The 25,520-nt window shown below is 49.2% G+C and overlaps 2 protein-coding genes across 18 annotated transcripts in view; one reads left to right on the top strand and one right to left on the bottom strand.

Moving 5' to 3' along the window:
- EPB41 (erythrocyte membrane protein band 4.1) overlaps positions 1–18,790 on the top strand; it is a 206,028-nt gene extending 187,238 nt beyond the window's left edge. For 9 of the 15 annotated variants that reach the window (XM_060089295.1, XM_060089296.1, XM_060089294.1 and 6 more), the window contains 4 exons: positions 3,982–4,083; positions 12,408–12,488; positions 15,049–15,153; positions 15,809–18,789. In XM_060089295.1, the coding sequence (XP_059945278.1) occupies positions 3,982–4,083; positions 12,408–12,488; positions 15,049–15,147 (282 nt within the window). In that variant the 3' untranslated portion in view covers positions 15,148–15,153; positions 15,809–18,789. Of the gene's footprint in view, positions 1–3,981; positions 4,084–12,407; positions 12,489–15,048; positions 15,154–15,808 lie in introns of all 15 variants that reach the window. The other 6 variants (XM_060089309.1, XM_060089312.1, XM_060089290.1 and 3 more) reach the window with 1 other exon arrangement.
- TMEM200B (transmembrane protein 200B) lies at positions 18,137–23,224 on the bottom strand. Of its 3 annotated transcripts, none has more exons than XM_060089315.1 (2): positions 23,156–23,224; positions 18,137–20,592 (listed from the first exon to the last, which is right to left on the bottom strand). In XM_060089315.1, the coding sequence occupies exon 2, from the start codon at positions 20,570–20,572 to the stop codon at positions 19,649–19,651; it is 924 nt and encodes a 307-aa protein (XP_059945298.1). In that variant the 5' UTR covers positions 20,573–20,592; positions 23,156–23,224; the 3' UTR covers positions 18,137–19,648. The 3 variants fall into 3 exon arrangements, with proteins under 3 accessions (XP_059945298.1, XP_059945297.1, XP_059945296.1); XM_060089314.1 differs by lacking the exon at positions 23,156–23,224 and adding an exon at positions 21,005–21,090; XM_060089313.1 differs by lacking the exon at positions 23,156–23,224 and adding an exon at positions 22,585–22,668 and having other exon boundaries at positions 18,138–20,592.
- Between the last annotated feature and the right edge of the window lie 2,296 nt (positions 23,225–25,520).

Below are 25,520 nucleotides of genomic sequence, written 5' to 3' on the forward strand. Positions count from 1 at the left end.
GTTAATGTACATAAAATGTGAGTTTCACAATGTGCGTTTCAAATTAAGATGTCACTACCATGGAAAGAATCTAAATGTCCATCAATAGGGAACAGGTTAAGTAAATTATAGTACATCCCATTAAGGTAATGCTTTACAGTTATTTTTAAAAGCTTCTGCTGGGAATATCTACATGATAAGCTGGTAAATGAAAAAGCTCAGTGCAGTATGCTGTAAATAATTTGTAGAAAAAAGTGCCTGGCACATAATAAGCATCAGATAATTATTTGCTATTGTTATTGTTTATTTACTATAATTATTTCTGCTTGTGTTTTTATTATCTTTCCAGACAAATAAACCTGAGAACCTTTTTTTAATCCATCCATAATTCCTACATTTTGGGACATGGCGAGAGGAGGTGGGGAGCCAGAATAGGGTTTTACTGTTTGCATATATGTGCATTTATGTGTACCTGAGGTAACACTTACATACAATGATATGCACAGATGTTAAGAGTTCAATTTTTGATTGGTTTTGACGAATGTATCTACCTGTGTAGCCAAGACACATTTGGGTTCAGAACATTTTCATCATTCCTGAAACTTTCTTCATAGCCTTTGCCAGTCCATCCCTATCCCTCTAGGCAGCCACTGCTCTGATTTCTGTTATCATAGCTTAGTTTTACCTGTTCTTGGACTTGATATAAATGGAAGTATACAGTCATACCCTTTTGTGTCTGAACATGTTTTTCAGATTCATCCGTGTTATATGAATCCATAGTTCACTGTTTTTTATTGTTGAGTAGTATTCCATTGTATGAATATACCATTGTATGAATAAACAATATACAATTTGTTTATCCTTTCATTTGTTGATGGACAGTTGAGTTGATTCCAGTTGGGGGCAAATATGGATAAAGCTGCTTTAAACATTCATGTGCAAGTCTTTCTGTGGACATATGTTTTCACTTATCTTGGGTAAACACCTAAGAGTGGAACTACTGTGTCATAGGATAAAGGGATGGTTAACTTTATAAGCAACTGTGAAAGCTACAGTACCATTTTGAGAAAACACTGGTAAGAAAAGAGGCCCCATGTGGGAAGAGTGTTAAGTTGGAAATTATAACAATGTCTCCTCCCTCTTCCACCTTCTTCAGAGACAGAAAAGGAGGAGGAAGGGGGTGGGAGGGAGGTAGAAAAAAATAGATTCTTAGGTTTAGTAGAGGAGGTGCTCTTCAAAAAGGTTTAGCCCTCTTGGCACGCAAATTCTTGTTTTTTTGGATTGAAAAAATTGTTATTGAAGTATAGTTGACTTACAGTGTTGTGTTTCGGTGTACAGCAAAGTGATTCAGTTATACATACATGTATGTATCTGTTCTTTAGATTCTTTTCCATTATAGGTTATTACAAGATATTGAGTATAGTTCCCTATGCTATACAGTAAGTCCTTGTTGGTTATTTTATATATAATAGTGTGTATATTTTAATCCCAAACTCCTAATTTATCCCTCCCCCCAACCCTTTCCCCTTTGGTAACCATAAGTTTGTTTTCTATGTCTGTGAGTCTATTTCTGTTTTGTAAATAAGTTCATTTGTATCATTTTTTTAGATTCCACATATAAGCGATATCATATGGTATTTGTCTTTCTCTGTTTGACTTGCTTCACTTAGTATGATAATCTCTACGTCCGTCCATGTTGCTACAAATGGCGTTATTTCATTCTTTTTTATGGTTGAGTAATAGTCCATTGTGTATATATTGGCACACAAATTCTTAATAACAACTTATAATGTACTTTTATTTCTAAAATCTCTTTTGATCTTCACAGCAGTGCTACAGTGGAGGCAGAGCACATCTTACAGGGTAGCCTGTTATAAAAATGAGAAAATTAAAGCTCAGAAAAGTCAGAATGACTTGCCCAAGGTTCCACAGCCAGCCACTGTCTGAGCTGGAACCTGAACCTCAATCTTCAGACAGGAAGTCTTTGCCCTCAGTCCTGGTTCAAGCACTTATTAGCATAGAACCTTGGCAAATTATTATTTTTTAAGGTTTCTTTTTATTTTATTTAATTAATTTATTTACTTTTATTTTTTTGGCTGCATTGGGTCTTAGTTGTGGCACGCTGGATCTTTTGTTGCAGCACATGGGCTTCTCTCTAGTTGTGGTGTGCAGGCTCCAGGGCACATGGGCTCTGTAGTTTGTTGCACGTGGGCTCTGTAGTTGAGGTGCACGAGCTCAGTAGTTGTGGCACGCAGGCTTAGTTGCCCTGCGGCATGTGGGATCTTAGTTCCCTGACCAGGGATCGAACCCGCATCCCCTGAATTAGAAGGTGGATTCTTTACCACTGGACCACCAGGGAAATCCCTTTGGAAAATTATTTAACCTCTCTGGACCTCACTTTTCTGAACTATACAGTGAGTATAATAATAGTACCTACTTCAGATACTGAGAGGTGTGATTGAGTTAACAGTTGCATTATGGGCTTGGCATATAGTACAAGTGCAATAAATGTTAGTTGAGTCTGAATCTAAGGTAGTTAAATATGTCTGGGCTGAAGAAAGTGTTAGTAAACTAGCCAGTAATATGCCTGGTATGAGGGTGACGTGTGTGAAAGACTTAGGTGACACAATCATGTTCCCTCTCTTTGTTTTGTGAACCTGGAAGTGAATCCAGCCAGGGACTCTTCTCTTTCCTAATTCTCTTCTCCTCCTTCTGCCCTCCCCACAGTATCTCAAAGTTTTGGCTCAATGAAATGTGGCCCTGCTCATAAAAAAGTTGGAGGCCTCTGCTTATAATGCAAATGACTTATATAAAGAGGCGGAGAAGGATGGTAACCTAGCACATTGCTTGCTGCAAAATTCTTTACGAAAATAATCGCAATTCTCTAAATGCCCCTCTGAGTCAGTGTACAATACCAGTACCAGGTATTTTATCTGAAAAGCATGTAGCTGTAGGCAGCCTCCAGCCTCCTCATTTGTTTCCATCTTGGTCAGAGGTTGTCAGCAGCTCTGAGTCTGCTAATGGCCCAAATGGCTGCTGATAACTATTCATCAGGCTGAGTTTGGCTCCTGCCAACCATCTCTCTTCCTTTTTGCTAATGTCATTTCTCAGCCTGATGATAATATATTTATTTTGGTCATAGTACAGTGCGCCCTGGAGGAAAAAGAAATAGCCCCAGCCCTTGTTCTCTGTATAGATGAGTTGTGTAGGCCGGCATTAAACACTTTTAAACCCCTCCTATAATGACGAGGATCCCTTTCAATAAAAGTTTTGTTGTCAGAAATGTCATTGAGATATTATATGTATTTCCTCCCACTTTGCCTTAAAAGGACATTTCCTATCTCATGTGCTCCAGTCTCCCATCTTGATTTTCATAAAAGATAGCCTGAGATTCCTTGGTCCCTTAAACTCCAGCAAGGACCTTTCCTTGTTCTTCCTGGAAAGTTCTGTCCTATGATTCAGAACCTAGACATGCTTTAGCCACCAAGAGTTTATACCTTTCCTTCCTGCCCTGGGTGGTGTGTAAAGAGCTCCAGGTTTGTGGAGAGGATTAGTTTTGAGTCCTTGGGCAAATCATTCACTTTCTCTGAGCCTGAGTCTTACCTGGGAGTGCTAATAAGTTTCTCCCTTTTCTATTTATATTCATAGGGCTTGTGTAAGCATCAAAAAAGATGAAGTTTTGAAAGCCATTTATGAGCTATAGAATGCTGTATACGTGTGCATAGTTATTGTCACTCTTGTTGAACCTGTGGTTACACTCCTGCCTCCTTTTTCTCATCCACTCCTATCACTGACCCAATGCTGGGGAAACTGGACTTGTCCAACTATTTTAGAAGGAGCTTTGTTCCCAGGGGATTAATTTTATTGGTTAATTAAGAGATCACTGTAAGGGAATTGGGTTTTTGCTTTAGAACGTGCAGCTGCAGAGCAAAGCTGCATCTGCAACATTTGCCCATGACGTTTCCTAAGAGGCATGGTGATGAGTTGCGTCTCCTTCTGCAGACTGATGACAGCAACGGGGACTTGGACCCAGGAGTCTTGCTGACAGCTCAGACCATCACATCTGAGACCACCAGCAGCACCACCACAACTCAAATTACCAAGGTAACAGAAAGCTAGAAATTCCTTCTGAAATCCAGTGGCATGCCAAGCTTGCTGCCTCTCTGCGAGAACCCCGGTCCATAAGCAAGGGTTTTCAGCTTCTTCCCTACTGAGCCAAATTATTCCCAGTGTCCAGGGTGGAAAGGCACTGTTGCTTTCCCCAGCAATAAACCCAGGGAGACCCTGAGCATCCCTGTCTACTTCGTGGTCTCATTAAAGTCACATGTGGTTGTTTTCTTTACACATTCGTCTGTCTCCCTGGTCAGTGAGTCCCCTGTCTGGCTGTGGAGGTCAGCCTAAAAAGTCAGTTTAAAAAGTCAGATGCAGAGTTTGCGTCTCCCCACAACTAGGGCGCCCGCTGAATGCTGGTGCGGGACCCCGATGCCCAAGGAGATGGGAAGAACCCCCAAGCGAACCGGTAGGATGTGGGGAGACTGAGGGGGGAGGAGAATTGGAGGCTGGACAGGACCAGCGCCCCTGAGGGTTGGCTGAGAAGGGGGAGGGGTTCTGACGCCTGGAGGGACCCTCGGGGGCTCGGGTCAGGGGAGCATGCCTAGCGTTTCCCCTGCCCAATGGGCTGGGGAAGTCTGCCTGGCTCTCGGGCGGGTCCTACGCCCTCAGAGGTCCCCTCTGGGCTGGGTTGGTCCTGGGGGCATAGGAGGGAGGCCAGGAGAGAACAGGAGAGGCAGGCGGAAGGGGTCCTCCAGGACCGGAGGAGCAGGAAAGGAGTGAAGGGCGTTTGCCCCGCCCACTCGAGCCCAGGAAGCCAGGAGGGTTCCCCACCCTCTGAGACCAGAGGCAGGAGGCAGGGGGCACTGGGCCCCTTCTGTTCTGTTGAGCCTAAGCCCTACCACGCCTCCCTCCTTCCCAGGGCCTTTTCCAGCCCTGTGGGTCCTAACCACCCAAATCTTGCCCCTGCTTAGGCCCGCTCTCCACAGCCAAGGCCTTTTTCCACTTTTTTTTTCTCCTCTTTTTTTACTATTGTGGTTCTGTTTTACCTTCCAGTTGTTGTTTCATCTATATTTTTATTTTTATATTTTTTCTAACATATCTGTTAGTTTCATCATCTAATTTTAGTTTTTACTTTGTATTGTTCTCCTTTTTTTTTTTTTTTTTTTTTTTTTTATGCCGCCCAGCATGGGCTTGCGGGATCTTGGTTCACGAGCCAGGGGTCGGTCTGAAGTTCCTGTGGTGGGAGCTCTGAGTCCAAACTACTGGACTAACAGAGAGCCTCAGACCCCAGGGAACATTCATCAGAATGAGGTCTCCCAGAGGTCCTCATCTCAGCACCAAGACTCAGCTCTACCCAACAGCCTACAAACTCCAGTGTTGGAAGCCTCAGTCCAAACAACCAGTAAGACAGGAACACAATCCCACTCATAAAAAAAGAAAATAAAAAATGAGACAGCAAAAAAATATGTCACAGATGAAGGAACAAGGTAAAAACCTACAAGACCAAATAAATGAAGAGAAAATAGGCAATCTACCTGAAAAAGAAATCAGAGTAATGATAGTAAAGATGATCCAGAATGTTGGAAATAGAATGGAGGCACAGATTGAGAAAATACAAGAAATGTTTAACAAAGATCTAGAAGAACTAAAGAACAAATAAACAGAGATGAACAACACAATAACTGAAATGAAAAATACACTAGAAGGAATCAATAACAGAATAACTGAGGCAGAAGAATGAATAAGTGAGCTGGAAGACAGAATGGTGGAAATAACTGCTGAGGAGCAGAATAAAGAAAAAAGAATGAAAAGAATTGAAGACAGTCTCAGAGACCTCTGGGACAACACTAAATGCACCAACATTCGAATTATAGGGGTCCCAGAAGAAGAAGAGAAATAGAAAGGGTCTGAGAAGATATTTCAAGAGATTATAGTGGAAAACTTCCCTAACATAGAAAAGGAAGTTGTCACCCAAAGCCAGGAAGCACAGAGAGTCCCATACAGGATAAACCCTAGGAGAAACACACCAAGACACATATTAATCAAACTAACAAAAATTAAATTCAAAGAAAAAATATTAAAAGCAGCAAGGGAAAAACCAAAAATAACCCACAAAGGAATCCCCATAAGGTTATCAGCTGATTTTTCAGCAGAAACTCTGCAGGCCAGAAGGGAGTGGCAGGATATACTTAAAGTGATGAAAGAGAAAAACCTACAACCAAGATTACTCTACCCAGCAAGTATCTCATTCAGATTCGAGGGAGAAATCAAAAGCTTTTCAAACAAGCAAAAGCTAAGAGAATTCAGCACCACCAAACCAGCTTTACAACAAATGCTAAAGAAACTTCTCTAGGCAGGAAACACAAGAGAAGAAAAAGACCCACAAAAACAAACCCCAAACAATTAAGAAAATGGTGATGGGGGCTTCCCTGGTGGTGCAGTGGTTAAGAATCCACCTGCCAATGCAGGGGACGCAGGTTCAAGCACTGGTCTGGGAAGATCCCACATGCCGCAGAGCAACTAAGCCCATGCGCCACAACTACTGGGTCTGCGCTCTAGGGCCTTCGAGCCACAGCTACTGAGCCCATGTGCCACAACTACTGAAGGCTGCACACCTAGGGCCCATGCTGTGCAACAAGAGAAGCCACCACAATGAGAAGCCTGTCGACACAACTAGAGAAAGCCCGCGTGCAGCAACGAAGACCCAACGCAGCCAAAAATAAATATATAAAATAAATAAATTTTAAAAAAGAGAAAATGGGACTTCCCTGGTGGCGCAGTGGTTGAGAGTCCGCTTGCCGATGCAGGGGACATGGGTTCGTGCCCCGGTCCGGGAAGATCCCACATACATGCCGCGGAGCGGCTGGGCCCGTGAGCCATGGCCGCTGAGCCTGCGCGTGCGGAGCCTGTGCTCTGCAACGGGAGAGGCCACAACAGTGAGAGGCCCGCGTACCGCAAAAAAAAAGAGAGAGAAAATGGTAATAGGAACATACATATCAATAATAACCTTAAATGTAAATGGATTAAATGCCCCACCCAAAAGACACAGACTGGCTGAATGGATACAGAAACAAGACCCATATATATGCTGTCTACAAGAGACCCACTTCAGACCTAGGGACACGTACAGACTGAAAATGAGGGGATGGAAAAAGATATTCCATGCAAATGGAAATCAAAAGAAAGCCAGAGTATCAATGCTCGTATCAGGTAAAATAGACTTTAAAATAAAGACTGTTGCAAGAGATAAGGAAGGACACTGCATAATGATCAAGGGATCAATCCAAGAAGATGATATAACAATTATAAATGTTTATGCATCCAACATAGGAGCACCTCAATACATAAGGCAAATGCTAACAACCAGGAAAGTGGAAATAGACAGTAACAAAATAATAGTATGGGACTTTAACACCCCACTTACACCAATGGACATATCATCCAAACAGAAAATAACTAAGGAAACACAAGCTTTAAATGATACAATAGACCAGGTAGATTTAATTGATATTTATAGAACATTCCACCCGGAAGTGGAAGAGTACACTTTCTTCTCAAGTGCACACGGAACATTCTCCAGGATAGATCACATTGGGTCACAAACCAAGCCTTGGAAAATTTAAGAAAATTGAAATCATATCAAGTATCTTTTCTGACCACAATGCTATGAAATTGGATATCAACTACAGGAAAAAAAACTGTAAAAACCACAAATACTTGGAGGCTAAAAAATGTGTTACTAAATAACCAAGACATCACTGAAGAAATCAAAGAAGAAATAAACAAATTCATAGAAACAAATGACAATGAAAACACAGGGACCCAAAACCTATGAGATGCAGCAAAAGCAGTTCTAAGAGGGAAGTTTATAGCAATTGAATCTCACCTCAAGAAATAGAAAAATCTCAAATAAACAACCTAACCCTACACCTAAATCAACGAGAGAAAGAAGAACAAAGAAAACCCAAAGTCAGTAGAAGGAAAGAAATCATAAAGATCAGAGCAGAAATAAATGAAATAGAAATGAAGAAAACAGTAGCAAGGATCAATAAAACTGAAAGATGGTTCTTTGAGAAGATAAACAAAATAGATAAACTCTTAGCCAGACTCATCCAGAAAAAAAGGGAGAGGATGCAAATCAATAAAATAAGAAATGAAAAAGGAGAAATCACAACTGACACCACAGAAATACAAAGGATTATAAGAGACTACTACAAACAACTATATGCCAATAAAATTGGCAACCACAAAGAAATGGACATATTCTTAGAAAGGTACAATTTTCCAAGACTGAACCAGGAAGAATTAGAAAATATAAACAGACCTATCACAAGTAATGAAATTGAAACTGTGATTAAAAATCCTCCAACAAACGAAAGTCCAGGACCAGATGGCTTCACAGGTGAATTCTATCAAACATTTAGAGAAGAGCTAACACCGATCCTTCTCAAACTCTCCAAAAATATTGCAGAGGGAGAAACACTCCCAAATTCATTCTACGAAGCCACCATCACCCTGAAACCAAAACCAGAAAAAGATATCACAAAAAAAATTACAGACCAATATCACTGATGAACATAGATGCAAAAATCCTGAACAAAATACTAGCAAACAGAATCCAACAACATACTGAAAGGATCATACACCATCATCAAGTGGGATTTATCCCAGGGATGCAAGAATTCTTCAATATATGCAAATCAATCAATGTGGTACACCATATTAGCAAATTAAGGAATAAAAACCATATGATCATCTCAATAGATGCAGAAAAATCTTTTGACAAAATTCAACATCCATTTATGATAAAAACTCTCCAGAAAATGGGCATAGAGGGAAACTACCTCAACATAATAAAGGCCATATATGACAAACCCACAGCAAACATCATACTCAATGGTGAAAAACTGAAAGCATTTCTACTAAGATCAGGAACATAAAAAAAAAAAAAATCAGAAATCTCCGGCATTCCTATACACTAACAAGGAAAAATCAGAAAGAGAAATTAAGGAAACAATCCCATTTACCATCGCAACAAAGCCTAGGAATAAACTACCTAAGGAGGCGAAAGACTTGCACTCAGAAAACTATAAAACACTGATGAAAGAAATCAAAGATGACATAAACAAATGGAGAAATATACCATGTTCTTGGATTGGAAGAATCAATATTGTGAAAATGACTATACTACCCAAAGCAATCTACAGATTCAATGCAATCCCTGTCAAGCTGCCAATGGCATTCTTCACAAAATTAGAACAAAAAACTTTACAGTTCTTATGGAGACACAAAGTCCCCAAATAGCCAAAGCAATCTTGAGAAAGAAAAACAGAGCTGGAGGAATCAGGCTCCCCAACTTCAAACTAAACTACAAAACTACAGTAATCAAAACAGTATGGTACTGGCACAAAAACAGAAATATAGATCAATGGTACAGGATAGAAAGCCCAGAGATAAACCCACGCACATATGGTCACCTTATCTTTGACAAAGGAGGCAAGAACATACAATGGAGAAAAGACAGTCTCTTCAATACGTGGTGCTGGGAAAACTGGACAGCTACATGTAAAAGAGTGAAATTAGAACACTCCCTAATACCGTACACAAAAATAAACTCAAGGGGCTTCCCTGGTGGCGCAGTGGTTGAGAATCCGCCTGCCGATGCAGGGGACGCGGGTTCGTGCCCCGGCCCAGGAAGATCCCACATGCTCCAGCCCGTGAGCCACGGCCGCTGAGCCTGCGTGTCCGGAGCCTGTGCTCCACAACGGGAGAGGCCACAACAGTGAGAGGCCCACGTACCGCAAAACACACACACACACACACACACACACAAAAACAAAACAAAAAAAATAAATAAACTCAAAAAAAAAAAAGACTCCAAATGGATTAAAGACCTAAATGTAAGACCAGACACTATAAAACTCAGAGGAAAACATAGGAAAAACACTCTTTGACATAAACCACAGCAAGATCTTTTTTGACCCACCTCCTAGAGAAATGGAAATAAAAACAAAAATAAACAAATGGGACCTAAGTAAACTTAAAAGCTTCTGCACAGCAAAGGAAACCATAAACAAGACGTAAAGACAACCCTCAGAATAGGAGAAAATATTTTCAAATGAAACAACAGACAAAGGATTAATCTGCAAAATATACAACCAGCTCATGGAGCTCAATACAAAAAAACCCCAAACAATTCAATTAAAAAAATAGGTGGAAGACCTAAATAGACATTTCACCAGAGAAGACATACAGATGGCCAAGAGGCACATGAAAAGATGCTCAACATCACTTATTATTAGAGAAATGCAAATCAAAACTACAATGAGGTATTACCTCACACTGGTCAGAATGGCCATTATCAAAAAATGTAGAAACAATAAATGCTGGAATGGGTGTGGTGAAAAGAGAACCCTCCTCCACTGTTGGTCGGAATGTAAATTGATACAACCACTATGGAGAACAGTATGGAGATTCCTTAATAAACTAAAAAAAAGAACTACCCTATGATCCAGCAATCCCACTACTGGGCATATACCCTGGAAAAACCATAATTCAAAAAGAGACACGGGGACTTCCCTGGTGGCGCAGTGGTTAAGAATCCGCCTGCCAATGCAGAGGACATGGGTTCGAGCCCTGGTCTGGGAAGATCCCACATGTCACGGAGCAACTAAGCCCAAGCCTGCACCCTAGAGTCCCTGAGCCACAGCTACTGAACCCATCTGCCACAACTACTGAAGCCCATGTGCCTAGAGCCCGTGCTCCACAGCAAAAGAAGCCACCGCAATGAGAAGCCCACGCACCTCAATGAAGAGTAGCCCCACTCGCTGCAACTAGAGGAAGCCTGCGCGCAGCAACGAAGACCCAATGCAGCCAAAAGTAAATAAATAAATAAATAAATAACCAAAAAACCCCATAAAGAGACACGTGCCACAGTGTTCACTGAAGCACTATTTACAATAGCCAGAGCATGGAACCAACCTAAATGTCCGTCAACAGATGAATGGATAAAGAAGATGTGGCACATATATACAGTGGAATGTTAGCCATAAAAAGAAATGAAACTGAATTATTTGTAGTGAGGTGGATGGACCTAGAGTCTGTCATACAGAGTGAAGTAAGTCAGAAAGTGAAAAACAAATACTGTATGCTAACACATATTTATGGAATCTAAAAAAAAAAAAAATGGTACTGATGAACCTAGTGGCAGGGCAGGAATAAAGACATAGACATAGAGAACGGACTTGAGGACGCGGTGGGGGAGGGGAAGCTGGGGCAAAGTGAGAGTAGCATCAACATATATACACTACTGAACGTAAAATAGCTAGTGGAAAGCAGCAGCATAGCACAGGGAGATCAGCTTGGTGCTTTGTGATGACCTAGAGGGGTAGGATAGGGAGGGTGGGAGGGATATGGGCATATATGTATGCATATGGCTGATTCACTTTGTTGTACAACAGAAACTAACACAGTATTGTGAAGCAATTATACTCCAATAAAGATCTATTTAAAAAAAAAGTCAGTTTAAGGGCAGGTGTTGTTGGTATTATTAAGCAACCATATTTTCCAAGCCAAAAATCAGAACTCAGGGTCTCACAGAGAATTTTTATGTCATGTCCAGGATCAAGGCCATGGGAACTGTAGTTTGGATGCTGAAATATTGAAATTATTAGAATATTGTTTATGGGGGCAAGAGGGACAAAGTATCTAAAATTGGAACTACTCCCAGAAAATCAAAGACAGTCAATGTTTGTGGTAGCACTTAGATGAAAAAGCATTTTCTTGTAAATAAGAAATCTAGATTGCTGACCAAGCTCCATCATCAACACACAGATGACTGGAAGCCAGTTACTTAATATGTCTAGACCATGGTTTCCTCATCTGTGAAGTAGGGAAACCTACCTACCCTGGGGGGATTATTTGAGGGTCTTTTGACATCAGTAATATGAAAATGTTTTAAAATAAAGAGCCTAATTTCAAGCTGCATGACGTTTTTTGTTCATAGTCTTCTGATTTGTTTGCCTCTTGAAAACAATCAAAATATACAGGAAAAGAGCAAAAAGGAACACCTGTTTTGTTTACTCAGAAATTCTTTGGTGTTTGGGAGGAAGAAAAAGCTAAAAATAAATAATAGAGAATTATGACTTTCTGTTTAGCTTATTAAAGGTTTTTAGCAATACTAGGGAATAAGCGTGTGCTCATTTTAGCAGGTCCAGCCAAGATTTTGAACAAGTGTGTGAGAAAGCTACCCTATTCAGTACCCAGCAGCAGATTAAAATTTGGAGTATAGTTTTCAGACTAATTTCTTGCTGTTGTTTTGCTGTTTGGGTTTTTCTTTCTTTCTTTCTCATATGGTCACCTCCGTTTTGTTTCAGACTGTAAAAGGTGGGATTTCAGAGACCCGGATTGAAAAGAGAATTGTGATCACAGGAGATGCCGATATTGACCATGATCAGGTGGGAATGCTGAGATCCTGGGCATGGGAGAGGTTCTGGGGCAGGATCACTGATGGACACCGAAATTGGCTTGCTGCAAAAGATAACAGCTTTATCTCCAAGGAGCCCTCTCAGCTACTCTAGCTCTTAATCGAGAAGAAGGACAAAGGGAGTCGGATCACTGAGGCCTGTGGGATGGGGGCCGTAGACTGGAGAAGCAGGGAAGTGTAATGCAAAGAACATGGGCTTTAGACTCAAATCCTAGTTCTTACCATATCCTAGCCCTAACTCCCTAGGCCTCTGTTTCCTCATCTATAAGATAGCATCTTCCTTCAAGGTTGTTGCAAGAATCAAGTGAGATACAGAAGTACATTGTGGGGTGTGTGGTGGGCTCCAAGTAAATAGAGCTGTAGCTGTTCAGGGGATATCATGTACCCAAACCTGTGCTGGAGACAGTAGACGATATCAAACCAACATGTGGTCTCTACCCTCAGAGGGGCGAGCTAGAGGGGACACAGTGTCATGGGCTGGAACTCAGGAGACCTGGAACTTGATTTCTGTCCTAGATCTATCACTAACTTGTTGTATGACCCTGGGCAAATCACTTTACCTCCCATATTTTTTTTTTGTTCTCTCCTAAAAGAGAGCAGGTTGATCTAGCTAATTTCTGGGCCCTCTGAGTGCTAAAATTCTATGCTTTTATGTTAATTAGGTGCTAATTGTGTGCTTCGAGCAATTAGCAAATAATAAGGTCAGGATTAATGTTCCCAATTCTCTGCTGGGTGAGGTTAGAACAGTAAAGCTACAGAAAAGCGGGGGTGGAAGAGACTGCATGTAAATGCTTCTGGAATCATTGACAGGAGTGCTGGAGCAATAGTTCTGTGGCCTTTATGCTGATATGCTGAGTGCCTTAAAGAAAAAAAAAATAGACTGAGCTGCAGTGCTGACAGTTCCCTTGGTAGCAGGGTTGAGACTTACAGCTGAGAACACCGGGCTGAGGGTCCCACCAACAAGGCTGCAAAAAGCCCAAGTGGGAGGCCTTGCATTCTATTTGCTCCAGCTCAAGGGATCCTGCTGTGTTACCAGCCTGCACTCACCTGCGCGGCCTGATGTGATGTGAGCCCCTGCCACGTGCTCCATCTGTGGTAGATGGCATAGGAAGGTGTTTTGGCTTTGGAGTGAGACAGACCCAGGTTGAATCCTGACTCTGCAACTTACTGGTTGTGCGTCCTTGAGCAAGTTATTTTACTTCTCTGAGCTGTGGTTTTGCCATCTGTAAAATAAAGATAATCATAGGTTTCTTTCAGGGTTATTGGGACAAAAAGACAAGCATACTTGATAGCTCAGAGGTGCTCCAGTGTCCCTCAGTCTCTGAGGCATGAGGGACATGTGGAAGGGATAAGATGTGGTGCACTCTGGATCGGGAGGGGGCACTTTAAGGTGCGGGCTGTCAGAGAGAGAGGGGTGTAGGCCAGAGTAACCAGAGAGGGGGCTTGGGCTGGGCCTTGAAGCGTGAGCAGACTGGTTGAGCAAACAGGCTGAGGGAGGATGAGCAGGGGCCTGTAGAGGTGGCAGTGCCAAGAACGGCTTTCATGGAGTCAAGAGACCAAAAGAGGGATTTCCCTTCTTCCCGTCCCTCCTAGAAGTAGTCTTAAGAGCCAGGGTCAACAGTCAGCTGGTCATATCTAGCTAGAGTCCTTTTTGATGGAGGCCTGTCACTGAGAATCTCATGCCGCCATCCCCCAAAGGCTGTGTTGGGCTCTTCCACCTTGGGGTGCTCTGAGCTTGAGGCTCAGCGACTTGCAGCCCAAGGGGAGTAGTCCTGTCATTGTTCTTCTTTGACTTTCCCTCTGCTCCCTTCAGCTTTTCTAAAATGATCAGAACTCCTCCAGATACTAAAATCGGGTCGTCATCCCTTCCACCTCCCTCTGAAACTAAAAAACAGTGTGGCAAAGAGGAAAGTCTGATACACTTAAGTGAAAATCCCCATTGTGTTACTTACTAGCTGTGAAACGTTAAGCACTTTAACCACTGAACCTTGGTTTCCACGTCTAAAATATGAAATTAAGGATACTACCTTAATTCATTGAGTTGTTGTGAAGATCAAGTAAATAATAATAAGTAATGTACTTAGGCCAGTATGTGGCATGTCATGGGCCCTCCCACTCTTTCTTCCTTTCTTGTCTCTACTTTAGCCAAAGACATCTCTTCCTTTTTGTAGCATGCTTCGCTATTTTCCTCTCCTGTCCTGAGCTTCCCGGTTACCCTACGCTGAACACAGATTTCACTTTGTTCTTGAGTGAATCTTCCCAGAGCCACCCAGGCTGTCACCCCTCCAGGCCCTCCCTGATTCCTTGAAGACAGCTCTAAGCTTTCCCTGTGTCTGTGTTTTTAGTCCAGGAGCCTCCCTAAGCAGGATAGGGCGGGCACGGCCATCATCAGCTTGGCTTAGCCTACATGCTGCTCTGGTTCTGTAGACAGAAAGATTGAACTTGCCAGAGAAATGGTGTCCTATGATCCCTGCCTTTTTCACCAGCCAGGCTGCTTTCCGCCTGATGGGCATTGTTTCTGTCTTTCTCAGGTCCTCGTACAGGCCATCAAGGAGGCAAAGGAGCAGCACCCAGACATGTCAGTGACCAAGGTGGTCGTCCATCAGGAAACCGAAATCTCTGAGGAGTGAGCTCAGGTATGGGCCGTCCTTGTGGAGTGGAGCCATCCCCCCAGAGGTGTCCACACTGGGACTTGATAAACTGAAGGCAGAGGAAGGCTGAGGAGGAGGGTGTGGGACGTTATTAAGTATTTGGCTCCAACTAAAGCAGCTAGGTCTCCTCCTGCCCTCAGCGGTGCCAGCAGTGACGGGGTGGAAGAGATACACCAAACGTGGATGTAAATCCCACCCACCTCTTGAATCTTCACGCGTCCTCCTACTTCTCCACCTCACTTCCCCCCACTTCTCCCTGCCGCCCTACTCTCTACTGTCACAGGCCTCTCTGAGCCTAGACCTGGGAGGGCCAGAGGAGAAGAACAAAACCAAGCAAAGCAGCACTAGCTGTCTGGAAATGAGGGTTTGGGGGATAGGAAAGAAAGGGCTGAAGCTCTGGGGCCAGACTAGAGAGTTGGAAGCAGGATAGCTGCCTTTTGGGAGCCAGGGTTCCAGATAAAGTCATGCCTACAAGTAGTTTACAAATAACTTGAAGAAGCCATCAATCACCAGGTAGGATGGGGCCCTGTAAAACCGCTCAGGCCCTGATTGTCACTTGTGGCCACAAGAACTTGGCACTGGGACTGGGTAGCAGTCTCCTTTGCGGGACTTTAAAACTTTGCTTCTTTCTTTCCTCTAGGAACTGTCCTACCCTCCCCCCTCCCCCGACTCCCTGCCCATCTTCCATTCCAGAGAAAACCAGCAGAATGATAAAGAAGCTAACCTGCAATAGTCAGACTTCAGACTTTTAAGATGATTGATTCTAAACCACCAGAAAAGCAATTTCATTTTCTATTTGGAGTTTATACCAAGAAAGTCTTCTAGATATCACTGATGCTTTTGAATACATTTTTCTATATTGTGATACCAGAAATTGTTCAACTTTTCACTCTTTGGACTGTTTTTAAAGAGCCTTTTGTTTTTTTATGGGGTCGTTTGTAACCCCTTCAGCCCAGCCTCTCCCCATTTATACTGACAGGGTCCACAGCATTCTTTGGGAAATCCTCCAATGACTCCGTCAGCTGTGTTGGGGGACAAAGCCAGCTTAGTGGGGCTTCCCTGCTCCTCCCCTAGTTTATACCCTTTAGATGGCAGCAGAAACTTCATAAACCAGCCCTTTCTCAGAGCCAGTGATGTAACTTTATCAGAATGTCAGGCAGGGCGGCTGCCCTGATCCAGAGACCCCAGGAAGATGTCCCTGTCCCTTTGCTGAGGGTGGTTTGGTGAGGCAGAGGCCTCTGCTAAGAATGTAGTATTGTTTTCTTTCCTCTCTCCTGTTCTTTCTTTTTGGAGCTTCTTTAGATCAAAGACATAAGAAGTTGCTTCAGATATATCTGATACTGTGAATGTTTGAACATATCCGTGGCCTTCACCTTCCTGCCCTCCCTCCCTTTTTACCTCATCAGAAGCAGTGGCTCTGCTAAGTGCTCCCCCCACCTCCCATCTCAGGAGAGACCAAAACTCACAGAAAAATAGGCACTTTGGGCCAAAAGCACTGACCACACATTTTTAGTGGTGATTTGGACAAAGAAAGTTGACGAGATTTTTTTAAAGGTTTTCTAGTTCTGGGAATGTGCACTTCACACAGGGGAGTGGTGGAGTTTATCTCAGTTGGATCCTGCTAAGAAGTATTTCCAGGAGACCATCCCTGAGCCTCTCTCTTTAATCCTGGGGTGAGAAAGGATGTGACTGAGAGAGGAGGGGGTCGTGGTCCAGACCGGCCCCTACCTGCAGATACCCTTCTGGAGCGTGGGAATTGGCTTTTAGGGGCCACGCTCCCCACAAAACCCCACTTGACAAGGGGTACAAACACCAGCTCCACTCATCCCCACTTGCCATCTGAGGTCTGTCAGGTTTTGTGGCTTGATGTTTGTGGTGGGTTTGGGTTTAATTTTTTGTTTTTGTTTTTGAAAATGAGGACTGATGTCCCCAATTCCACTATTCCTGGTAAAGATTAGGGGACATTTTTATTCAGTAGCGCTTCTCTTATCTTCCAGCTTGCTTCCCACAAACAGATCTACCTACAAGTTCTTAGAATCCTGATTCTAGGACAGAAAGTGAGCTTCCTGAGGTGGACAGCGGGTCCCCGTCAGCAGTGGCTGGGGGCTGCAGGGCGGTGAGCAGGAGAGAAGTCTACAGCCTCTGCTCCCGGCCCTCAGCACGTCTCCGGAGTCTCTGCTGGCTGAGCTTTGTTTAGACAAACTCAGTTGGTTTGAACTGATTTCACGAGTGTGCGTTTTTCTCTTAGTACTTACTTGAGACTGTTACTAACCAACAGGTAGCTCTCTCTGGGCAGGGACAGGAAGAGCTCAGGTGGGATATGTGACAGGCTTGTGGGGGAAAGAGAGTGCCCTGTCTCAGGGACAGACAGCATGGGGCATACAGTCTGGAACGATGGGGCTTTCCAGGCCGTGCCCAAGCCCGAGCTTTGTTGCCCAGAGCGGTGGTGAGGTTGGAAATCCAGCTCACATCAAATAGGCTTGCGATGTGAGCTCACTTGCCAGTGGCCAGCTGTCCTGCTGGAAGAGCTGCTGGAGCTTGCAGAGCTGCAACCTGTGGAATGAAGATGGGGAAAGGAAGAGGGCACAGCATACACATCAGGAACCTGGCACGCTGAGTATCCTGTGCCGTCCAGGTCAGTATGGCCACTTTCACTGCCTAGGACCACAAATCAGGGGCCTGAACTTCCCCTCAATCTGTCACCAACTCACTTCACCCTGCTTCCTTGTCTATAAATTGGACCAGAAGACCTCCAATGCCCTTCTGGCGCTGAGAAGCCATGATTTGGACAATCCAACACGAGGGGTGTCCTTCCAAGCCTCTTTCCTTTTCCTCCCTCTCTGGTTACAGAACTTGGGGTTTGGCAATTGTTTGGATCTTTTTTTTTCTTCCTGCAACTGTGTGTGTGCGTGTGTGTGAAGAAAAACAGACTGTCCAGGTGGAAATGGTGAAGAGGGGAGAAGAGTTCATTTCCAGTGTCAACAACTTGGCAGTTTTCCTAAAGTGACTCAGGCACAGCACAGGAACAACTCGCACTGCAATTTTATTTTTATCTCACTTCAGAAACAAAGATTTCTTCCAAGCCATGTGAGGTCTCTGCCACCCACCTACCCAACCCACCCACAAAGCAGGACCTGAATTTATCCGCTGAGGGCCCACAGAGCCTAGCTGCAGGAACCTGTCAGGGAATGTCTGCCCGCCCCCAGCCCCCCACCGTGTGTTCTGCGGGGCAGCTGAGGGTGAGGGAGCAACAGTCCACCTCGGGAAATGGAGCCAGGGCTATGGCCTGACCAACACCAAGGAAGGCTCGTGGGAAATACCTGTCCAGGATCTTAGCCCCAGGCTGGTTGGTTTTACAGATCTCTCTCAAATGTTTTATTTTGGTGACAAAAATGAAGGAGTTTTGTAAATTAAAAAAAAAAATTATGAATCATATCAAGTAGTTGTTTACATTTCTTGACAAAATAGGAACTATGCCAGCCGAATCAAATTGGCAAAATCCTTAGATTAAATAGGCAATAATTAGATCTGCCGTTTTGGCCTTTTGTAGTTAAGAGAAGTGGTGGTAGTGTTTAGATACTGTTTGGTCTTGCTTCTTCTTGTATTGCATTTTTCAATAAACTTTAAAAAAAAAAAAAAGGACTGACTCTGAAGATTGATCAACTTTTAAAGTTCTCTTACCGGCAACTCGGGAAAAATTAAACGTGTGACAGGAAGACCCAGGTCCAAGCCATTTTCTAAAGCTGTCCACATTGACCAAAATGCAGTTTCAACATATAAAAGGATTTCTGGGAACTGGCATATGCTTTTTGCCAACTGGAGGGAAATTTCGTGGCACAGGCCATGACAAAGGAGAGAAAGGGGGCTTCTCAGACCTCTTTGGGGAGGGGCCAGACCCTCAGTATGAAGGCATTGGCAGTAGTGTAGCCCTCGTGGGATATACCCTGCATGGCTGAGCGGGGAGGGGTTGACGTGGTAGGAGTTAAAGGCTCAGTCTCCATCCCAGATGGCCGTGGAACATCTCAGCTCCACCACATTGCCCGTCTTCCCAGAGGCCCAAACCCTATCCCAGCCTGTAACATCACAACCTACCTTCCAAGTCTTAGGGTCCTTGCCCACAACTTTGGGTTTGCCAAGACACCAGATAAATCTCCCAGTCACCCTGGCCTTGACCTCCAGCCCCCTCAGGTACCTGTCCAGGGCTAAGGCCACTTTTGGAGGCTGAAGGAATTCCTAAGGCTGAGTCATGCTGGTCTCCAGATTCCACGTTAAAACACATTCTCTCCGGTTTTTTGAACCCTTGTGCAGTCGGCATTTCTCTGCCGACATGCAAGTCAGGATGCCTTAGCAGCTGCTGGGGCCAGAGCATCCATCCCCAGTCTGGGATGTGACTGAAGCATCTACTAGACATTGGGACTCCCAGTCCTAGTCCTGTACCATGGTCCATGCTGCAGCCTCATAGCAGGCTGTCCCCTGCTCCTCAGACCCGGGCCCCCAAGTCCCCTCCTCCTCCCAACTTGGCGTAACCCCCCAGACTAAGGCGGTCCAGCCGTGGCCAGCTTCGGTGAGCACAATCCCGAGCTGCTGGGGCCCTAAGCAGGAGCTCCCCGAGGCCCAGATCCAGAGACTTGGAATGTTCAATGCAGGAACCAGAGGGCTGCACGGTGATAATCACATGGCCAGTCTGGGTCCGTGGACCCCAGGGTGGGTGCAGCCCTGGGCCCTTCAGCGGGTAACTGTTGAGCAGGGCAGGTAACCCCAAGCGAGGATTAGCAGGTTCTGAACGCAGACTCCGCACTGACGGGACTGGTGAGGTACCCCGACGCGGGGACAGGTCCCAGCTTTCTGGCTCCACGCAGCCTATGGCTCGGGGAGTCCTGGGGCCGGGGCTGGGGAGGAGAGCGCAGTCCCAGCCCGGGCCGTCCGGGGGTCGGAGCGCCTGAGCCCGCAGCACCCCCTGACGAAGCCGTCTTGTCTCCAAGTCTCGGTTCTCGTAGAGCAGCGTGTTGGCGCAGATGAACACGAACAGGCCGACGCCCATGACTACGGGCCCAAGGAGTCGCAGCCGCTCGTGCGGGCCGTGGGCCCGGCCGGCGCCCCGACCCTCGCGCCGCAGCTCGCTCAGGTGGGGCGCGCTGGCGTTTGCAGCCCGGGGCCCCGGGACCCCGGCGCGGTGCGGCCAGTAGCCGGCCACTGCGATGCCCATGCCCACCAGGACCACGAGCGCACCCAGCGCCGCGAACGCCCCCGACGGCGAGCGCAGCCGCAGCCGCGCCCGCACCCGCAGGGGCTCGGGCGGGGAGCGCGGGCGCCGGCGGCGGCCCAGGCGGCGGCCCAGGCGGGAGACGCGGCCCTCGGGGCTCCTCCGCACCTCCCCGCAGTCTCCGGGGCTCCCAGCCGTCATCTCTCAGTCGTCTTGGCGCTCTGCGGAGAGAAGGTGGGAGGCAGGGACTGAACCGACGGGCCTACGGTCGGAGCGCCAGGTCGGGGGCCCACATCCGGGAGGGAAGATGGGGCTGCCTGGCCCAGGACGCTTGGAGATCCCTGGCGGCCACCCCCGGATTTTCCCGGGCTGCGAGGCGGGGAGCCGCCCCCGCTCGGGTTTTCCGCAGCGGAGCTCCGAGCCAGGGACGCGCAGCAGAAGCCGGAGTTGGCCGGGCCCGCGGGCGGAGACCAGGGAGGGGGTCGCGCGCGGGCTGCTCCTTGGCGCGTCCTTGGCTGCGGGGCTCCGGCCGCCTGCGCCCTCTTGGCCAGCTTGCGGGTCCCGGGCCTCGGGAGGTGTGGGGCCCCAGGCAGCGGAGTCTCCAGGGTAAGCCCCGCCCGAGCTCGAGCTCACCCCCGCAGGTGGCTGCACCGTAGTAAAGGAGGGAGGGGGCACTCAGCCACCCGGGTCCGCTGGGGTCGCTCGCGGGCCCCACCTCCCCTCTGCTGCGCTTCAAGTACCGCAGGGAAGGAAGGAGCGGGTGTCGCGGCCTCCAGCCTCTTCCTGCCCACCTCCTCCTTCCAGACCTCCTCAGTCAGCACTGAAGCTGCAGCAAGAGAGACTTGAGCTAGACTCCGAGAAGACCGCTCTGACCAAAACAAGTGGCAGACTTGGCCCAGGATTTCTTTAAACTCCGCGAAGAAGAGGCCGCCCCCTCCTCCAGCGGCCGGGCTAACGCCAGGGCAGGAAGCAGGGGGCTGCGGGTGCCGGGCGCCGGGCCTTGCCAAGTGAGCTCCCCTCCTGGCTCTCCTGTCAGCCCGGGCAACGCTGTTCCCCCCAGGTTGCAGCGTTTCCAATTCGGGCTCCTCGGGATGAAACATCCCCCTTTCCAGCTGCCTGGCCTCCTTTCCGGACTCCTCCGCCCGAGGCCTCAGTGGCCCGCATCCCGGCCGGAGCAGCGCCGCCCTTGCACCTCTGGCTGCCGCAGGGTCTGGGCCGCCCGGCTTAAGCCCCTCCCGGCTGCTGGTGCGGCCTGGCCTGAGGCCTGAGGACTGAATCCGGGCCGGGCAGGAGTCGCGGGGCTACGTGTGGTGTGGACCCCACGGAAGGGAGGATGTGGGAGGAAACGGTGCCCCGGCCGGGGCGCTCCGGCCTTAGGAGAGGAGGGTTAGCACCTCGCTGTCCAGTGGTGCATCCTCACTGCCCCAGTCTGGTTTCTCCACAGCTGCAACGCTGGAACCCGTAGTCGAGGCCCCAGGAAGGAGGCCTTGTTACCCCAGTCACTCCCCATTCGCACCCCCGAAGCTCAAAGCAGGACACCCCATCCCTGCCTCCGACAGGAGCGCTGAAGGCCCAGGGCCTAGCATAGAGCCCCGGCGTCTTCCGCGTCCAAAGCCTGGTGTTCACAGAGGGAAACTGCGGCCGGGAGAGGCGGAGGGGCCTGCCAGGGTCATAGGCCACACAGGACGGGGGCTCTACTAGGACCCAACGCTGGGCACTTCTCTGCTCAGCCCCGGGAGCGTCCTGGGAGGAGGTGAACCCCGTTCCCCACCCCGGTTTCTGAGTGTGGAGCCCTTTCCCCAGCCCCAAACTGGAGAAATGACCACCCCGCCCCAGGCCAGAGCTGGCGCTCCGGCCCCAGCTCCGGAAAGGTCACCCCTGAGCCACCGCGGGTCCTGGCGGGAAGGGAAGCGGAGGCTTGCAGAGAGATGGGGACATGCTCGGAGACCCTGAGACTCTGGAGGGAGTGAGTCGACGCTGGGGACCCCGGAGAGGCAGAAACTTGGAGACACAGTCCGAAGGTCCCATGTCTCGGGAAGTTGCTCGGGGCTGGATCCCGGACACTCCGGGGTCCCGCCTCCCCGCGCGTCCATACTCCGGGGAAAGGGGGAACCGGGCTCCCGACCCCCCACGCAGCGCCTATCTGGAGGGAGAGGCTAAACAAAAAGTTGGGGAAAGAAGGGGACGAACCCCAGGCTCCTAGTTTTGCTCACCTGGCGCCTCCGTACCCGGCTGGGTCCGGGTCCCAGTCCGCGCGCCGCGGCTTGCGGCACTGCCGCGGTCTCCTAGGAATCCCGGCCCCCGGCCCCGCCCCCTGGCCCGGCCCCGCCTAGCGCTGCCCTGGCCCCGCCCCCCTGGAGCCCCCGGGACAGTCTGGCCGGGGCCCGGCCAGGCCCCACGGCTGGAAGGAGGCAGCGACTCAAGTCTGAGGCTAGCAGGTAAGCGCTGTGTGCGCGCCCGGTGACTCGGAGGATCCGGGGGCTCGAGTCCCCCGCTAACGTCGTTCAGAAGGCCTGGGGGGGCGCCCTCTTCCCACGTGCGGAAACTGAGACCCCTGCCCAGCCCCACAGCCTGAGCGAGCAGACAGGATTCGAAGCCCGCACGCCCTCCCCCGTCTCGCAGAGTCCCTCCTTCCAGTCGCCCCGGAGAGGAATCTGGGGTCATCTGAGAGCCTACAGATGCCCAGCGCCGTCCGGGGAGCTTCCGGGAGGAGGTGGCCGGAGTTCCTGCTCCGCCCGACCCTACTATCTGAACCTTCCTTTGTCTGAACCTCACTGCCTTCACCTGTAGAATGGGCATAATGGTGTCTGCCTCGCCAGATGCTGAGAGGTGAAAATCCGGCGTTGAGGGCTGGGCGCACAATACGGGCGCAGCCCGGGGTAAGCCCACGAGCGCTTAATGAAGAGTAATCACGTGGGGGGGAGGGTAAATAGAGATGAACCAGGTTCTCAGAGTTGATTGAATCGAATGGAGTGTCGTGGGTCCTGCCGGTCTCCCTAACCTCCCCGAAGATGTGCCCAAGCTGGAATGGGGAGGCGGTGCTCGTCCCAAATCAGAAGGAGGGTTCGGAGGTCCGCGGCTCCCCCTGCGGACCGGCCCGAAGCGGGTAGCCCAACTTTCGTGCCCCGCCCGCCCCCAGAGGCAGGAATGTGGAGCGGAGCCATGGGGGTCGGCCGGCGGCCCAGTTTCCATGATGCGGGGGGCGGACTCGGAGGAGGAGGAGGGGTGGTGCGGGCAGATTGCCAGCCTCAGCGCCGGCCCCCCCTCACTCCCGCAGCCCAGCCGGGCCCCTCGGGAGGAATTTCCGGCCTGGGATTCATTATAACCCGCCCCTCCCCCCGGCCGCGGAGACCCCCCGGCACGCGGGGCGCTAGCGGAGGGGGATGGGCGGTAATGAGACCCTGCTGTGCGCCCGGGGCGGGGAGAGGGAACTCGAGGAAGTCGCCGGCCTGGGCCACCCAACCCCGCTGCGCGTGGCAGAGTCAGGTCCCGGAGCCACACTGCACAGCTGGGCCTCGAACCCAGGCTCCGGCCCTCTGGCTCGGCGGAGGAGACCAGGGGTGGCATCAGCGACCCCGGGAGCCCCGCTCCCGGCGACCGGACATCCTCCGGAGCGACCGAGGCCACCGCTGGGGGCGGGGCCACCTCCGGTGGGCCGACCGCGAGGATGCCAGGGTCCCCGAGGAGGCCACAGTGGGTGGGGTCGAGCCTCGGCTCCCGAGGCCTCATCCCTGTGGGTCCGAGAGCGAGGCCGCGGTCGCCTTCCTGCCGCCCGCAGCACGCAGGGCTCCTTCGGCCTGAGCTCGCGTCCGGGCTGTTGCCTGGGCTCCACTGAGGCAGCGGCCTCCTTCCTGCCTCCTCCCACTTCTTGCCTCCTCTGTTTCCTTTTCTGGAGACCCCTTCCTTCCTCGCTCTGCGCTTCGTCTACTCCTCACACACTGACCCCACCTCCGCCCTCTCAGCACTTCCCCAACACCCCACCCGACACCGCTGCCCCTCCCCGCTCACTGCTCTTCCTGGGAAAGACCAACGCTAGAGGCCAAAGCCCGACGGTCCCCCTACTCCACCTGCCCTGGCATTTACCACTTGCTGCTCCTGCCTGCCCCTCCCGGCTTTCCCCGTCCTCAGCGCTCTGCCGTCCCAGTGCTGGGGCTTCTTCCATCCTCGGCCACAAGGCGCGCCGCGCTTCCAGCAGCCAGCCACATCCCTGGGCCCCGTGATCAGCCCCATTGCTGCTCCTTCCGTTCCCCCCACTTTGTGAACGGCCCCACCCCCACCCTAAGGCCAACCACACCGGGGGTCACCTTAGGCTCCTTCCTCTCCTCGTTCTGTCTAATCCATCAAGTCAGGCGGACCCTGCTCTTGGGATCTCGCATTAGCCGCTTTCTCCGGCCCCAGGGCCCCTGTCCCTCTGCAGACCCTCCTCGCTGTTCCACAGGGAGGCACCAAGCATCCTTCTACACGGAATCTGCACCCATCACTCACTCCCTGCTTCAGTCCCTCAGTGGCTCCCCAGTGTTGTCCAAGTGGAGTTTAAATCCCTTCTTATCTCCACTCACTGGCCCTGGCCTCTCACACTCCTGCCTCCTGGGTAGCTGAGCTTCTTTCCATCCCCAAATCCTCTGTGTTCTGGCCTCTGCACTTGGCACCTGCCTTGCCTTCTATAACGAGCACCTTCTCCCTTGCTCGTCCCCTTGGCTCCTACTCATCCTTCAGACCTGCCCTGGGCTTCCTCTAGGCCCCCAGCCCAGCCCCTCCTCTAGCTTTCCATTACACACCCCCCACACACGAGCCTCCCCACACACGAGCCACCCCCCCCCCCCACAGCAGCACTGCACACAGGTGAACTGAAGTCAGTGTTTGGGAACTGAGTCTATTTCCTGCCTGTGTTCCCTATGGCCATGAACTCTGAGGGGCAGGACTCGGCCTGTCTTGCTCACCCCTGGAACCCTTTGCCCAGCTCAGTGCCTGCCCACAACTAGCCCACAACCAGCCCTCGACCCCCCCACCCCTGGATCCCCTCCTAATTTCCACCCCTGGAGCCCCGGCTCAAGCGACAGGAGGTAAAGAGGACTTTTCCCCATCTGTAAAAAAGCAGAGAGTAATACTCCCAGTGTTGTTTTCAAGATTAGAGTACACATGGGCAGCA

The sequence above is a fragment of the Mesoplodon densirostris genome, chromosome 2 (assembly GCF_025265405.1).
Source record: "Mesoplodon densirostris isolate mMesDen1 chromosome 2, mMesDen1 primary haplotype, whole genome shotgun sequence".
In the NCBI taxonomy this organism is placed as follows: domain Eukaryota; kingdom Metazoa; phylum Chordata; class Mammalia; order Artiodactyla; family Ziphiidae; genus Mesoplodon; species Mesoplodon densirostris.

What these genes read in the sequence shown, in the direction of transcription:
- TMEM200B (XM_060089315.1), bottom strand. Translation starts at nt 20,572, where the DNA reads ATGACGGCTGGGAGCCCCGGAGACTGCGGGGAGGTGCGGAGGAGCCCC.